The following is a 16,379-nucleotide window of genomic DNA, read 5'->3' on the forward strand; positions in this document are numbered from 1 at the left end:
ATATATAGTTTGATAAACAATTCTTATTATATTTTTGGTTTTATTTCAGGTGTATTATATGCAAAAAAACGTTGAAGAATCCGGCAGGGTGGCTGACGAAGTGAGCTGCAGTTCTTTTCTCCAGAAGGAGGTGGTCTCCCTGCTGAGACAGGAAGTGATGTCAGATAGAGACAGGCAGTGAGGTCAGCTACAGACAGGAAGTGATGTAGGAGTATACACAGGAAGTTATGTGTGAGATGTGAGTTTGGTGGAAGTAGAGAGGAGACATTGCTGGAACTAGCAGAAGAGAAGGTGAGAAGATATTTTTGTGTCCAATACATAGGGGGGAAAGTTGCAGAACTTCAAGCGTTGCGCCTTGAAGCCACACCCACCTTATTGACCATGTCCACTTTGGTCACACCCTCAAGTATAAGGTTGCCACCTTTCCTTCAAGTGAAACCTGAACAGTCTAGTGACGCGCCGACATTTTTTGGGGGGAGAATGAGTCGTGGCTTATTCATATGTAAATATCACAGTTGAGGCTATTTTCAGTGGGGGGGGGGGGGGAGCCCCTATCTTATTTTTGGTTGCCCCCGTCTGCCTGACATCTTGTGTCCGGGTTTCTGTTGCCACAAAACCCGGACACGGCATTCAAAACCCGGACTGTTCGGGTGAATCCCGGACAGGAGGCAACCCTACTCATGTATTCAGTAGGCGCAGTCCATTTTCGATCTCGATCCCTTCGAGGTGTCCCTCTTAGTTCCCTTGATGGTGGCCACCATGATCCAATATTTCCCCAGCAACACCTACCTTAGACATGAACTCCAGCTAAAGCTCTTTCTTAGTTTTCCATGGAGAAGGAAAGGGTTATAACTTCCATCAGATTATTTTGGTCTTCATCCCTATTGGCCTTTATTTCACTCACGTTCGGTTTTGTTTGTCCAAATGGAGGCAATGTGAAGGTAAACCTCCCCAACCGGGACTTGGGCAACAGAATACGTCAACCGAGGATCTAAGGCTTCTCCAGTGCCGAAATAAAAGGTTTGGTTAGTATTTAAAGGGAATCTCTAGATAACATTCAGTGAGATTCAAATACAAGACCCGTAGTAAAGTAAGCAAAGCTGATTGAGGTGTGAGAACTATGGAGGAACATTATGGAGAACTATGGAGGAACATTATGGAGGAACATTATGGAGAACTATGGAGGAACTCTGTGTAGACATTATTCATCCCGGTACAGTCCTCATAATTCTCAGTTTATTATCTATCTACAGAGTGGAGCGCCCCCTATAGATCACATGAACATATGAAGAGGAATGGACGAAGACCAAAGTCGTATGAGTGAAAGGATCTTGGACCTCACCCTGGAGATCATCTACCTGCTGACCGGAGAGGTGAGGAGTATTCTCGGAGGTCACATGACATCAATCTAAGGAAGACTCAGTCCTTACCAGAGTATGGAGGAGGATTCTGGGAAGTCTATAGTGATAATTGTTATTTTCTCCCCTCACACAGCATTATGAAGTAGTGAAGAAAATATCTGGTGAGCCATTAACACCCAACAGATATCTACATGGGACATCACCCATCACAGAGCCTCCACCTCACCGCATGACAACAGAAGATAACAGAGCCAAGAAGATTCTAGAAGCCACCCAGAAGATCATTGATCTGCTGACAGGAGAGGTGAGCTGTGCCGGGAATTCTGGGACATGATCCAGGAACAGACAAGGGGCGTGTCTGGGTGGTGACGGTATCATTGTGTGTGTCAGGTTCCTATAAGGTGTCAGGATGTCTCCGTCTATTTCTCCATGGAGGAGTGGGAGTATCTAGAAGGACACCGGGATCTCTACAAGGACGTGGTGATGGAGAATGCCCCGCCCCTCACATCAGCGGGTAAGAGGAAAGAGCAGTACGGAGGCTCCGCCTAGATCCCCCATCATCTGATACACACATAGAAACAATGTATTCAGTCAGTGTGTGTCTCCTACAGATGGATCCAGTAAGAGGAACCCACCAGAGAGATGTCCCCGTCCTCTGTATTCCCGGGACTCCACCCAGGAAGATCTCACCCTCCCCCACCATGATCAGGTAGGTCTAAAAATGTCTTCTATACTATGAGATGTAAATGTTCTGTGTAATCTTCTGTATTTTTCAAATAATTATTTGGCGTTTTAGGATGAAGAACTGAAAGACATCAAAGTTGAGGTTAAAGATGAAGAAGAAGATATGCTGGAGACTGAGGCTCAGCAGTCTATGGAGGAGGGTGAAATTATTTTGAAGAGTAAAAATAGGGAATCCTCTCTTTATATTGACACAAGTAAGAGACAACAGATGTAGGGAATTTTTACATGTTTATTTTTTCATTTATATGAAGGTCCATCTCCATTCCTCAATATAACGTCATGTGACCAACAAATGAGGAGGAGATACTATACACCATATGAAGGTCCATCTCCATTCCTCAATATGACGTCATGTGACCAACAAATGAGGAGGAGATACTGTACACCATATGAAGGTCCATCTCCATTCCTCAATATAAGGTCATGTGACCAACAAATGAGGAGGAGACACTGTACACCATATGAAGGTCCATCTCCATTCCTCAATATAACGTCATGTGACCAACAAATGAGGAGGAGATACTGTACACCATATGAAGGTCCATCTCCATTCCTCAATATAGAGATACTGTACACCATATGAAGGTCCATCTCCATTCCTCAATATAACGTCATGTGACCAACAAATGAGGAGGAGACACTGTACACCATATGAAGGTCCATCTCCATTCCTCAATATAACGTCATGTGACAACAAATGAGGAGGAGATACTGTACACCATATGAAGGTCCATCTCCATTCCTTCATGGCTGCTGAGTGACTACTAACATTTATTTCAAAATTGTTTTCCATCAGATGGACACTATGTCGGGAATTCCACAAAGGGACGTCTTATTCTATCTACAGATTGTTATGAAGGAGATGATGACATCACACAACATTCTCCAGGAGTGAATCCCATTACTCATAATAGACATCACAGACCTTCCCATTCAGAGACATCGATGGATCCCTCTAATCCTGAGGAATCTTCTCATCAATCACGGACTGTTACTCCAGATGACCATCTGAGATCTCACAGTGCGGAGAGATCAACAGATCCATCTAATCCCGAGGAATCATCTATAACCCAACGAGTTCATACAGGAGAGAGCTCATTGTCATGTTCCTTGTACGGGAAATCACTTAATAAAAACAGCCTTCTTAGACACCATAGAACTCACACAGCTGTGCGTCCTTTCTTATGTTCAGTGTGCGGGAAGTGTTTTTTGGAGAAAGGACATCTACTTATACATCAGAGAATTCACACAGGCGACCGTCGATATTCATGTTCAGAGTGCGGCAAAAGTTTCATTCAGAGAGGGGACCTTCGTAAGCACCAGCGAAGCCACACAGGCGAGCGCCCCTATTCATGTACAGAGTGCGTAAAATGTTTCATTCAGAAAGAAGACCTTCTCAAACACCAGAGGATTCACACGGGGGAGCGCCCTTATTCGTGCACAGAGTGCGGAAAAAGCTTCAACCTAAAAGGAAACCTCCATAAACACCAGAAGATTCACAACGGCGAACGTCCCTTTTCGTGTTCGGTGTGCGGGAAATGCTTCATCCGGAACACTTCGCTTGTTAGGCACCAGAAGATTCACACGGGGGAGCGTCCCTTTTCGTGTTCAGAGTGTGGGAAGTGTTTCATTCAGAAAGGAGAACTTATAATACACCAGAGAATTCACACGGGGGAGCGTCCTTTCTTATGTATGGAGTGTGGGAAATGTTTCGGTTATAGAAAAGCGCTTAGTAGACACCAGAGAGTTCACACGGGCTAACACGATTATAGCAATATGATTCTCCAAGCAAACAATGCTAACACTCACAAGAACCAAGCTGTGGCAATACGTGGACAACACTTTTTTCCAGGTTGCTATTGGCTATTGCTGTACATCATTGTTCTTTTGTTGAAGCTTTACGTTGCTTAATGTATAATTATGAAAAAAAATGACAGTTAATATATAAATATTAATAAACTTAAAATTTTTAAATTATGTGACAATGTAGTCTAAATTCAAACTTTGATTTATTGTATGGTGATCAGTGGGAAGAATGCTCCTTACATTGGGGGTCAGTGGGAAGAATGCTCCTTACATTGGGGGTCAGTGGCTCCCAGAGTCTCAGAAACGTACCAACCGTGAAAGACTCTTGACCTCCTCAAAAGGATTGTGGAGGACTTCCATGTTCGTGTGACAACACGTCAATCCTCAGTGAGGATAAAGGGAACCAGCTGACATTGACGGTTAGTACATACCTCGGGTTTCTTATTCAGGAGGACCTCAAAGGGTTTGCTGTTCTATTCCAGGAACGGCAAACAGAGGGCTAGACCTGCAGACATCTCGGAAAACACGGAACTGTCCCTGGTTCTCCATCCCAGGAACAATTCCTGTCCCTGACTGAGTCTACACCGGACCACCTGTAGGCTTCGGACCTGGTCAGACAGCTCACACATACCACACCCAACCCCCAGCAGGAAGCCCGGGGGATAAAGAGGCTCTCACATGACAAGGCCCACATATTAATGTCCTTCACCAGCGTGTATCACTGGCCATGAACCTCCTGGGGGTTGGCTGGAGAGACATAGACATCCCTAACATCCCACCATTGGTTGTTCTGCTTTGTGGCCGGCAGACGCAAAAGCCAAATGAGCACAGACTATGTAATCAGCCAGACTGGACACAGTCCTAGGACTACTAAATGTAAGTAGTCACCCCACATAGAGGACGGTGGCTGCACTACTTTGAAGCTCACCACACACATTATTATTATACGGGATTTATATGGCGCCAACAGTCTGCGCAGCGCTTTACAATATAAGGAAGACATTACAATCACAATACAATTCAAGACAAGATGGTAAGGAGGGCCCTGAAGGAGTCTGGTAAGCCAAGCGAGCGGAGTTTTTTGAGGAGCAGCGGGTGGTCAACAGAGTCAAAAGCAGCAGAAAGATCTAATAGCAAGAGTAACAATCTGATTGTACAATCTCCTTTAGATCTATCAGCGATTATGCAGTGCAAGGGCCCAGCCTGATTGGACACACATACATTGGATGGTTTAGGTAGGTTTTCGTATCACCAGGTGACCAGGGAGCATGGGGTCGGCTTTCTGGCCAATAAGGAAAGCCGGGGGGATAACTTGCTGCCTGGCTTCCAAATTGGCCAGCTTTCGCGACCAATCAGGAAGCCGGCAGCAAGTCATTTCTCGGCTTCATGAGTGATGAGGGAGCATAGAGCTGGCTGGTGGGCAAGTCATTACCCGCCCCCCCGGCTTCCTGATTGGCCATGAAGCCAGCTCCATGCTCCCTGGTGACAAGGAAGCATAGAGCCGGCTTCCCTTCCAATCAAGAAACCAGGCAGCATGTAATGACTTGCTGTCTGGCTTCCTGATACCAGAAGTTCCGGCATCGGGAGCATTTGGGCGAGTGCGAGTATTTGCCCAAATACTATCGGCACCATTACCGATACTAGCATGCGTACATCCCTAGTTTGTACACTGGGTCCAGCCTTCTACGCGTTTCGCCGAAGCGGCTTCCTGGAAGATCGGAGGTGGCCGTTTTCTAAAAAATAAGTAATGAACGAGTCTAGAAAACCAGGGAGCATCCCTCATCACCCGGGAGACAGAGAGGGCGGAGAACAAATAAGAGGGACTACGCAGGAGCACAGCACCCATCCTTACATAGAGCAGGATGGTCTCCGGTCATTTCAGAAACTTCTCCGGGTTGAAGCCGCCCCCATACATGGCGCCGCCGAACGCTCCGCTCCCCATGCTGCTGGTCCGCACCTCCTGCACCGCCACTCCCTGCACTCACCGAGCTGGGCCGCCACCAGCACGCCCCACCTGAGTCACAAGTATTCAGAGGGGGTGGGCGTTTAAGTATCTATTTATTACGCGCCAATTTTTGCTTCGTTGCGATTGGATATTTTTACCAATTACGTTAAATTCCGACATTCGGATGCGTCCGAATTCTAACGCGGCCGAATGCGAAAGAATCCGAATGCTCGCTTAACAAAAATTTGAGCAGGCAATTAAATTTTCTTAAATGACTTGGGAAAGTGAACTTCCTGAACCTCTATCTCACGCCGTGTATTTAAAGGTTTCAGTCACGTCTTCGATTTTCAGCTCGTGATTTAGTTTCCCAATTTAAAACATTTTCGATACACAAAAAATTTTCATCTCCTTCTTTGGGTAATAACGGTGCAAAAAGATTATTAAAAAGGGTTCAAAAACCACGTAGTCTGCAGTGTTTATCTTTAACAGGAAGTGATATGAGCCAAAAGACAGGAAGCGATGTATTAAAGGCAGGAAGTGATGTCAGATGCAGACAGGAAGTTCCGGGTGAGAGGTGAGTTGGGAGGAAGTGAAGAGGAGACATTGCTAGGAGTGGAAGCAGAGGAGGTAAATATATTTTGGAGGAAGGATCGGGCGGTGACGGAGGTCCTAATGTATTAAAAACATTCTACGGGAGGTCACGTGCGTGGAAGATTCAAGAGACGAGGTGAGTCGAAGAATGATTCCGGCCTTTGGATCTCATTGTTACACTCCAAGGTATTTCTTTGTTGTCCCAAAATCGGAGTAGTCTGTTACCGTCTCATATCGGAGTCCATGGATTTCTTTTCACAGAAGGTTACCGTGGAGACATCAGTCATTTATTACATTGTATCTTTCTGACTTGATGTTCTTCTTGGCCTGATAGCCCGAAACGGTTCCTTCCTCGAAACGTATCCTCAATAATCCAATATTGACCACCAAACTTATTTTGGAAGGGTCCGATAGGTCAGAAGTAATCAGTCTATATCCCCGTTGGTCTGATATCACTCACGTTCAGTTGACATCTATCGCCTGGAGAAGACGTGAAGAGATCTCCTCAACCGGGACACAGAGAGAAGAATGCGTCAACGGAGGATCAAACACTTCTCCACCCAAACCTAAAATAAGCAGATTCTATTACTCGGTGGGCTTCAAAGGGAATCTCTGGTTCGCCTTCAGTGAGATTCAGAAACGAGACCTATATCATAGCTGAAGAAGCCATCTGAGATGTCGGAATGACGGAGGAACTCTGTGAAAACATTATTCATCCCGGTCCAGTCCAGATCACTCTCAGTTTATAGTCCATCCATAGAGAGGAGGGTCCTGTATAGTTGACCAACTCAATGAGGGTGGACAAAGACCAAACTCAAAGGACTTGGAAGTCTTTAGACCTCACCCATGAGACCGTCTTGACCGATGAGGAGGATTTAGAGAAGGTCCCTTCACTTGTATCTCTGTAATGAAGACGCAGACCTGATCAGAGAGTTGAGGAGGTTTTCGGTGAAGTCCGTACTGATAATTTGTTGTTTTCTCTCTTTCAGAATCATCGGTTAATGAAGAAAACATCTGCTGAGTCATTGACCTCCAGGATCTGTCATCACGGGACATCTCCCATCACAGGGCCTCCACCTTACTTCCCGAAAAACAGAGGTAAACGGCACCAACCGCCACACACAAATATATTTATCTTCACAGGACATCACCCATCACAGAGCCTCCACCTCTCTGCTTAAACAGTGCCAAGAAGATTGTAGACGTCATCAAGAAGATCATTGAGCTGCTGACGGGAGAGGTGAGCAGTACCGGGAGTTCTGGGACATTATCCAGTAAGGATGTGTCTGGATGGTGACTGTATCATTGTGTTTGTCAGGTTCCTATAAGGTCTCTCTGTCTATCTCTCCATGGAGGAGCATTTAGAAGGACACCGGGATCTCTACAAGGACGTGGTGATGGAGGATCAGCCGCCCCTCACATCACCGGGTAAGAGGAGAGAGCAGTACAGAGGGTCCACCTAGATCCCCCATCATCTGATACACACATAGAAACAATGTATTCAGTCAGTGTGTGTGTTTCCTACAGATGGATCCAGTAAGAGGAACCCACCAGAGAGATGTCCCCGCCCTCTGTATTCCCGGGACTCCACCCAGGAAGATCTCACCCTCCCCCACCATGATCAGGTCCATAGGACTCAGCATGTAGACCTAAAAGGTATTTTGTCATTCTATGTAACTCCTTTTTACAAACATATTCCATCATCTTTGGGGTTTTAGGGTGAAGAACTGAAATGCATCAAAGTTGAAGTGGAAGAAGAAGAAGAGACGTTGGTGAGTGGAGCTCAGCAGTCTATAGAGGAGGGCGGTCCTCTCATTTCCCGGAAGTCCACAAAGGAAGATCCAACCTACACAGAGTATGATCAGGTAGATGGAACTGAGCAATAGAACTCACAAATTATTCTCCGATATTCTTTGTATTCTCTTACTATCAGACTTCACTTTTCCCAGATGTCATATTTTATCATCTTTGGGGTTTAGGATGAAGACCTGAAAGACATCAAAGTTAAGGTCAAAGAGGAAGAAGAAGAGACGTTGGTGAGTGGAGATCAGCAGTCTGTGGAGGAGATATCTTCTCTCTATATTGACACACGTAAGTAATAAACTCGAACTGCCAAAACAGTTGACATTTTAACTTTACATCTAATATTAAAATGGTTACATTGGTTGGAAAAAATACTTATATCTATGAGGTTCACCAAACCGGAGCCAGAGGAAGGCAATTAACCCGTACAAAGCTTGGCATGTCATGTCCCCAACAAATGAGGAGGAGACACTGTACACCATATGAAGGTCCATCTCCATTCCCCAATATAACGTCATGTGACCAACAAATGAGGAGGAGATGCTGTACACCATATGAAGGTCCATCTCCATTCCCCAATATAACGTCATGTGACCAACAAATGGGGAGGAGATACTGTACTCCATATGAAGGTCCATCTCCATTCCCCAATATAACGTCATGTGACCAACAAATGAGGAGGAGTTACTGTACACCATATGAAGGTCCATCTCCATTCCTCAATATAACGTCATGTGACCAACAAATGGTGAGGAGATACTGTACACCATATGAAGGTCCATCTCTGGTCTTCAGTAGGATCCCTAGAATTGAGGTGGAGGAAGGTCTCACATGTCATCAATGTACAGTTGCCCGTTACGTTTTGGGTGTATGGTCCGGTTTCTGGTTTGTATTATGATTGTTCATACAAGACCTCTAAGAAACGTAAACATACGAAATTCTTAGACAATTAACACAAAACTTTCTTTCCAACAGATGGAAACTATACGCGGAATTCCTCTGAGAGACGTCTTGCTTTATCTTCAGATTATGGTGACCTCACACAACATTCTATGGGAGTGAATCCCATTACTCATAAGAGACATCACAGACCTTCCCATTCAGAGACATCAATGGATCCGTCTAATCCTGAGGAATCTTCTGACCAATCACAGACTGTTACTCCAGATGTCCATCTGACATCTCAGAGTGCGGAGAAATCAACCGCTCCATCTAATCCCAAGCAATCTTCTTCGAGTCATAAAGGGGTTCACGCAGGAGAGCGTTCCTTTCCATGTTCAATCTGCGGGAAAGCTTTCGCCGATAACAGAAAACTTTCTCGTCACCAGAGAATTCACACGGGTGTGCGTCCCTATCCATGTTCTGAGTGCGGAAAATGTTTTTCTGTCAGAGGGAAACTTCTTATACACCAGAGGATTCATACGGGAGAGCGTCCTTTTTCGTGTTCGGAGTGTGGAAAATGTTTCGCGGAGAAAGGAAAACTTCATTTGCACCAAAGAAGTCACACGGGCGAGCGTCCTTATTCATGTTCGGAGTGCGGGAAATCTTTCAATCAGAAAGGAAACCTTCTTAAACACCAAAGATGTCACACGGGAGAGCGTCCTTATTCGTGTTCACTGTGTGGGAAATGTTTCATTGAGAAAAATGCTCTTCTTATACACCAGAGGATACACACAGGCGAGCGTCCCTATTCATGTTCAGAGTGCGGGAAATGCTTTATTCAGAAAGGAAACCTTCTTAAGCACCAAAAACGACACACAGGAGAGAGACCATTTTCGTGTTCAGAATGCGGGAAAAGTTTCACTAAGAAAACAGCATTTCTTACACACCAGGGTACACACACAGGTGAAAGTCCCTATTCATGTTCAGTGTGTGGGAAAACATTTCTTCTGAAAAATGCTCTTGATAGACACTATAAGATACACACCGGTGAGGGTCCTTATTCATGTTCAGAGTGTGGGAAATGTTTCATTCAAAAGGCCAACCTTCTTAAACACCAGAAAAATCACACAGGGGAGCGTCCTTTTTCTTGTTCCGAATGTGGGAAATGTTTCACTGACCAAAATGTGTTACTTTTACACAAGAGAAGTCACACAGGTGAACATCCTTATTCATGTTCAGAATGTGGGAAATGTTTTGTTAATAAAGGAGAGCTTCGTAAGCATCGGAGAAGTCATGTGGGTGAGCAGACATATTCATGCTCAGAATGTGGGAAAAGTTTTAATGAGAAAACAACATTTGTTGTACACCAAAGAACTCACATGGGTGAGCGTCCCTTTTCATGTCCAGAGTGTGGGAAAAGCTTCAGTCAAAAAGGAAACCTTCAAAGACACCAGAGAATTCACACAGGTGAACGTCCGTATTCATGTTCAGAGTGTGGGAAATGTTTCATTCAGAAAAGGGACCTCTTTAGACACCAGCGATGTCACACGGGAGAGCATCCCTATTCATGTTCAGAGTGTGGGAAATGTTTCACCGACAAAACTGTACTGCTTCTACACCAGAAAATTCATACAGGCGAGCGGGACTATTCATGTTCAGTGTGTGGGAAATGTTTCATTCAGAAAAATTCGCTGGTAAGACACCAGAGGATTCACACGGGTGAGCGTCCTTATACATGTTCAGAGTGCGGGAAATGTTTCATTCAGAAAGCAGACCTTATCGACCACCAGAGGATTCACACAGGTGATCGTCCTTTTGCATGCTCAGAGTGCGGAAAAAGTTTCAGTTATAAAAAATCACTTATGACACACCAGAGAGTTCACTCAGTCCATACAATGTTTAACATTACCACAATATGATATATTTTGTTAACTTGACTTATCCAAGATTTAATTCAGACTTAAAAATTATGGTAATCACGTAATCTGATTCTGCAAAATAAACAACTTGTACACTTCACAATATTCTGATCTGAGTCAGTTTTTTTTTATATGACCATAATTCACACGGGGGTGCTCTGAGATTTCTGCAGCAAGAAATGTAGTGTGGATGGTGGAGGAGAGCTGTCAGAGAATGTAGTGTGGGAGGAGAGCTGTCAGAGAATGTAGTGTGGAAGGTGGGGGAGAGCTGTCAGAGAATGTAGTGTGGATGGTGGGGGAGAGCTGTCAGAGAATGTAGTGTGGATGGTGGGAGGAGAGCTGTCAGAGAATGTAGTGTGGATGGTGGAGGAGATCTGTCAGAGAATGTAGTGTGGATGGTGGGAGGAGAGCGGTCAGTGAATTTAGTGTAGATGGTGGGAGGAGAGCTGTCAGAGAATGTAGTGTGGATGGCGGGGGAGAGCTGTCAGTTGCGGGTCTTCTCACTTCTCTCCCAGCTCATTACAGATGTAGATCGGATGGTCAATGGCAGTCTTTCCCTCTTTGTAGCAGAGCGGAGATTGTCCTGTGTGTTTGTGTTGCACTCGTCTTGGTCTTCTTCAAAGTCTGGGACTTCCAACACTGCCCCCAGTACCAGTACACACAAAAGAGGGGAAGCATTAGGATGACCAATGTCAGAAGGCCCCAGTGCCAATGTGGGATGAATAACTTCTCTTCTGGGGTGGTGTTATGCTTGTTCTGGTTCTGCCTCCCAAGCTACACCCTCCTTCAGTGGGGTTCCTGCCCTGAAAGTGGACATATACAGTATAGCAACATTGCCACAACCTGAAGAGCCATCAGCTCAGAGGTGATAGCCTCCTGTCATCTAGTGTGCATGGCTTCTCGCCACAACCTGTACCTGAAGAAGAGGGCAGAGGATGCATGATAGCGGGTCATAAGGAAATGTAGTCCTCTGACCGAAAAACCCCACCGGCAGCCTCCTAGGATCCATGTTACACATCTCAGGAGGCTTCTGGGCAGTCTTCCTGAAGTCCATCATCTCAAACATACTACGTAGGGGACCAGCAGAGAGTCATGAGGTGGCAGCGAGGAAGGTCACATTCCCTGCGAAGAGTCGGGTTTGAGGAAGACAACTCTGGCCTTCATGGGCTGGTAAGCTATTTCCGGGAGAAGGTCTTCTACAGGTTCCTCAGACATTCTGCCCTGCAATGTGTACAGTATATGATGTAACTTCACTACACAGTCATTAAAAATCATTCCACTTATTTTTTCCTTTATTTACCTCCAGAAAATGTATGAATTTTCATAGACAACTTGTTTTCGTTACATTTTTACTTTACGACTTTGACCTCCGGTGTAAAATAGTCAACAAAATTGAAGGACGCACCGAGACGTGGACGTCAAAACATCGAAAAATGACTTTAAAACTGCAGTTTTTCTATTTTCCACAAGGTGGCGATTCCAGGTATTGTCAGTGGAACGCAAAGACAGGAAGTGATGTTAGGTACAGACAGGAAGTGTTGTCAGATAAAGAAAGGAAGTGATGTCACATATAAATAGGAAGTGTCCTGTGAGTGGAGGCAGAGAAGAGACTTTGTTGCAACTGGCAGCCGAGGAGGTAATAAGATATTATTTCATATTTATACCTGGTAACCTCCCCCCACAAGTTTTATTTGGTCCCCCATATTCACTGCGATGTCTTTCATCTCCATCAGATACTTCTATCCGTATATAGAGGATAGATACATCCTAAATATAGAACCATTTATCCAACTGTCCATCCAGAGCCGCCATTTATAGACCGGATACATCCTAAATATAGAACCATTTATCCAACTGTTCATCCAGAGCCGCCATTTATAGACCGGATACATCCTAAATATAGAGCCATTTATCCAACTGTCCATCCAGAGTCGCCATTTATAGACCGGATACATCCTAAATATAGAGCCATTTATCCAACCGTCCATCCAGAGCCGCCATTTATAGACCAGACTCATCCTAAATATAGAGCCATTTATCCAACTGTCCATCCAGAGCCGCCATTTATAGACCGGATACTATTTTTATTGTTATTTATATAACACCAAGCAGAGAGGTGAGGAGGATTCTGGGAAATCTTTACTGAAAACTGTTACTATCTCTTTACTCAAGTTTATAAAGACAAGAAAACACATTGCGATCAATTAACACCCAGCAGCTGTGTTCAGTGGACATCACCCACCTCACCGCCTGACAACAGAAGTAAATGGTGACAAGAAGATTCTAGAAGTCACCGAGAAGATCATCGAGCTGCTGACGGGAGAGGTGAGCGGTGCCGGGAATTCTGGGACATGATCCGGGAACAGACAAGGGGCGTGTCTGGGTGGTGACGGGAGAGGTGAGCTGGTGCCGGGAATTCTGGGACATGATCCAGGAACAGACAAGGGGCGTGTCTGGGTGGTGACGGGAGAGGTGAGCGGTGCCGGGGATTCTGGGACATGATCCGGGAACAGACAAGGGGCGTGTCTGGGTGGTGAATATTGGAGTTTCATTAACCCCTTAAAGACCAGAGTGTTACACCCCCTTCCTGGCCAGGCCATTTTGTCAGTATTCAGCGCTGCGGTACTTTGACTGACATTTATTCCGTCACGCAACGCTGCGCTGAAATTAATTTTATACCATTTTTGGGGGGACACATAGAGCTTTCTTATGATGGTATTTAGTCACCACTGGGGGGGGAGGGGGGGTTTATTTTGTACTATATAACAAAAAAAGTACCCTGAATTTTGACAAAAAAACTGTTTCCCTATAAAACGTTATGACACATTTATTATCACCCCAATTTTTTGGGTAAAATATAAAAGTCGGGGTCACGTCGGGTAAATAGACACCGAACACGTCAAGCTTTAAAATTGCGCGCGCCCGCGAAATCACAGAAAACGGCCGCATCCAAAATTGGCCATAGGCGACGCTTTGAAAGCTTTTGCCGCTCATCAGTTTCGTGTTATCGGCGATTGATGGCCCGAGAATGATCGCTCTCACTGCGACGTTCGCGGCGATATGTAACATGTGCGGCGTAATGGGCGCAATCCTCGTTTTCGCACCTAGGCGCACCCGACGCATGTTTGCGTGTGTATGTAAGGCGGCGGGGGACTTTAAAAATATTTTTTTGTCTTTTATTTTAGTTATTTTTTTATTTGTGAATATTTTTTTTAACCCTTTTTAATTTTTGTAAAACTTTTTTTTTTTTTTTTTTTTACACTTAAAGGGTTTCTAAACCCTCCGTTTTTTGTTTTTTTCTTTGCATATATCTACGGCTAGCAACCGGTAGATATATGCAAAAAGTTTTTTTTTTTTAAAGCGCTTTAACAGCGGTTTACACTCACCCTGCCTTCGCCGCGCGCTCCCCGTCCCGAGAAAACGAAACTGCTCGGGCGGCCGCGAAGCATCTTGGGTGGCGGGCGCAATGCGCAGGTCGGATTTTCGGACGGGAGACGAGGAGAGACGCAAGGTAAGTCTATAGACACCGCTGGATCGGAAGCGCCAGCAAGGACAGAGGAGTCGGCGCTGGAGGGACAGATGAAAACATCCGGAACCCTCGTCACATAGTGAAGAGAAGGGGATGACTCCCTTGATAATCGGGAAGCCGGGTGGCGAGTCTTTACACGCCGCCTGGCTTTCTGAATGGGACTTGCAGTACTCGGTATTTGGTATCGGCGAGTACTGGGAAAAAATATCGGTACTCGGTACCAAAATACCGGTATCGGCGAATCACTAGATGTAATACACATCACTTCCTGCATTCGGGGACAGGAGAAGAGATCAAAGGGAGATCGAGTACTGAGCTCCCTTAGATCTCCCGTTAGAGCTTTGCTGTGCCAGTCCTAGCTGTGCAAGAACTGGGGGAGGAGCACTGGACACAGGTGGCACAGTGGGAGGAGAGAGAGGTGGCACAGTGCGGAAGAGCCAGGAGGGGGGTCAGTGGACACAGGCGGTAGGGGCAAGAAGAGAGGTGGGGCAGGTAGATGGCTGCCAGCAGCGGGAGAGGTCAGGTAGTCTCTGTACCTCATAGCCAGGATTAGAACTCAAGTGAGCGCTGTACCCCAGCCTGGGATGAGAAGTCAGGTGTGGTCTGTACCCTATAGCTAGGATTGGAGGTCAGGTGAGCTGTGTACCCCATAGCTGGCCCCAGGTCATGGGAGCTGGCAGGGGGATGTGGAGACGTTTTCATGAAATCCTAGGAGCAGCCCATTAATGAGGAGCAGGCGCGGGCCAGTGTGCCCAGGGACTGGCCCAGAGCTCCATGGCACCGAGGACCAGGATACGGCACCAGTCCTCTATAGATAATGTTATTCTGCGTTGCTGTATAATGTATTGCTGGGATTTGTAGTCCTCAATCGCTGGTGGTATTGTGCATTGCTGTATAATGTATTGCTGGGATTTGTAGTCCTCAATCGCTGGTGGTATTGTGCATTGCTGTATAATGTATTGCTGAGATTTGTAGTGCTTTGTAGCTGGTGGTATTCTGCATTGCTGTGTAATGTATTGTTGGGATTTATAGTCCTCTATACAGTGGAAGAACTACAGGGTCACATAGTTGCAGCTGTGACTAGGCCCTAGCATTCTGTAACTTGGGGGTCCCAGACAGGAGGGAGGGGGCTCTGGTAACTGCCGACAATGCAGGTTCCCGGGCCCCCTACCTTCAGTCTGGGGCCCTCCATCCTTCAACTCTGTTCCTGGATCATGTGTATCACAAAGCTCTACAGCAAAAAAACATAGTAATGTGCAATGTGGATGACAGACCCATTTTAATGACTCTGGATCCGCCCCTGCCTGCTAAATTAGGGATTCGAATCCTGTACACCGCAATCGCTGAGAGCCGATTTAATTGCGGATGGCATCGGCGCCTGGCGATATTCGGGATTGTAGGCGGGACTGGACTACATGTCTCAACCACCGGGCGCCAATTACATCCGCAATTAAATCAGCTCTCATCGGTTGCGACATGTAATCCACCGCCGCCCACAATCTCCACGGTGCTCGGAGGAAATTACATCACTCCCAGCACTCTATGGTAGATAGCCGCACAGGAGGGAAAGAGGGAGACATTAAACCACACACTTCTGGCCCTGAGTCTAACCCATCTGTCTACATACACATACCTTTTTATTGTACGATAAAGAAATATATATATTTTTGCATACCGCATTACTCTCATATTTGTAATCTTTTATTTATATATACTTATAGGTTTTTTTCAGTGGTATGATTTGGTGGTGAAAATTATTAGTGCCCCCCCCCCAGTTTTGACTGTGGTATCTTATGTGC

The 16,379-nt window shown here is 45.6% G+C and overlaps 1 protein-coding gene across 1 annotated transcript in view; it reads left to right on the forward strand.

Moving 5' to 3' along the window:
• The first annotated feature begins 3,050 nt into the window (after positions 1–3,050).
• The window catches only part of LOC108802644 (zinc finger protein 850-like), a 52,246-nt gene continuing 38,917 nt past the window's right edge, over positions 3,051–16,379 (forward strand). Inside the window, exons 1-2 of the mRNA XM_018574501.1 lie at positions 3,051–3,861; positions 9,508–11,018. Of these exons, the coding sequence (XP_018430003.1) occupies positions 3,051–3,861; positions 9,508–11,018 (2,322 nt within the window). The remainder of the gene's footprint in view (positions 3,862–9,507; positions 11,019–16,379) is intronic.

Source organism: Nanorana parkeri, unplaced genomic scaffold, assembly GCF_000935625.1.
Source record: "Nanorana parkeri isolate BGI_ZX_2015 unplaced genomic scaffold, ASM93562v1 scaffold3005, whole genome shotgun sequence".
NCBI classification, from domain to species: Eukaryota; Metazoa; Chordata; class Amphibia; order Anura; family Dicroglossidae; genus Nanorana; species Nanorana parkeri.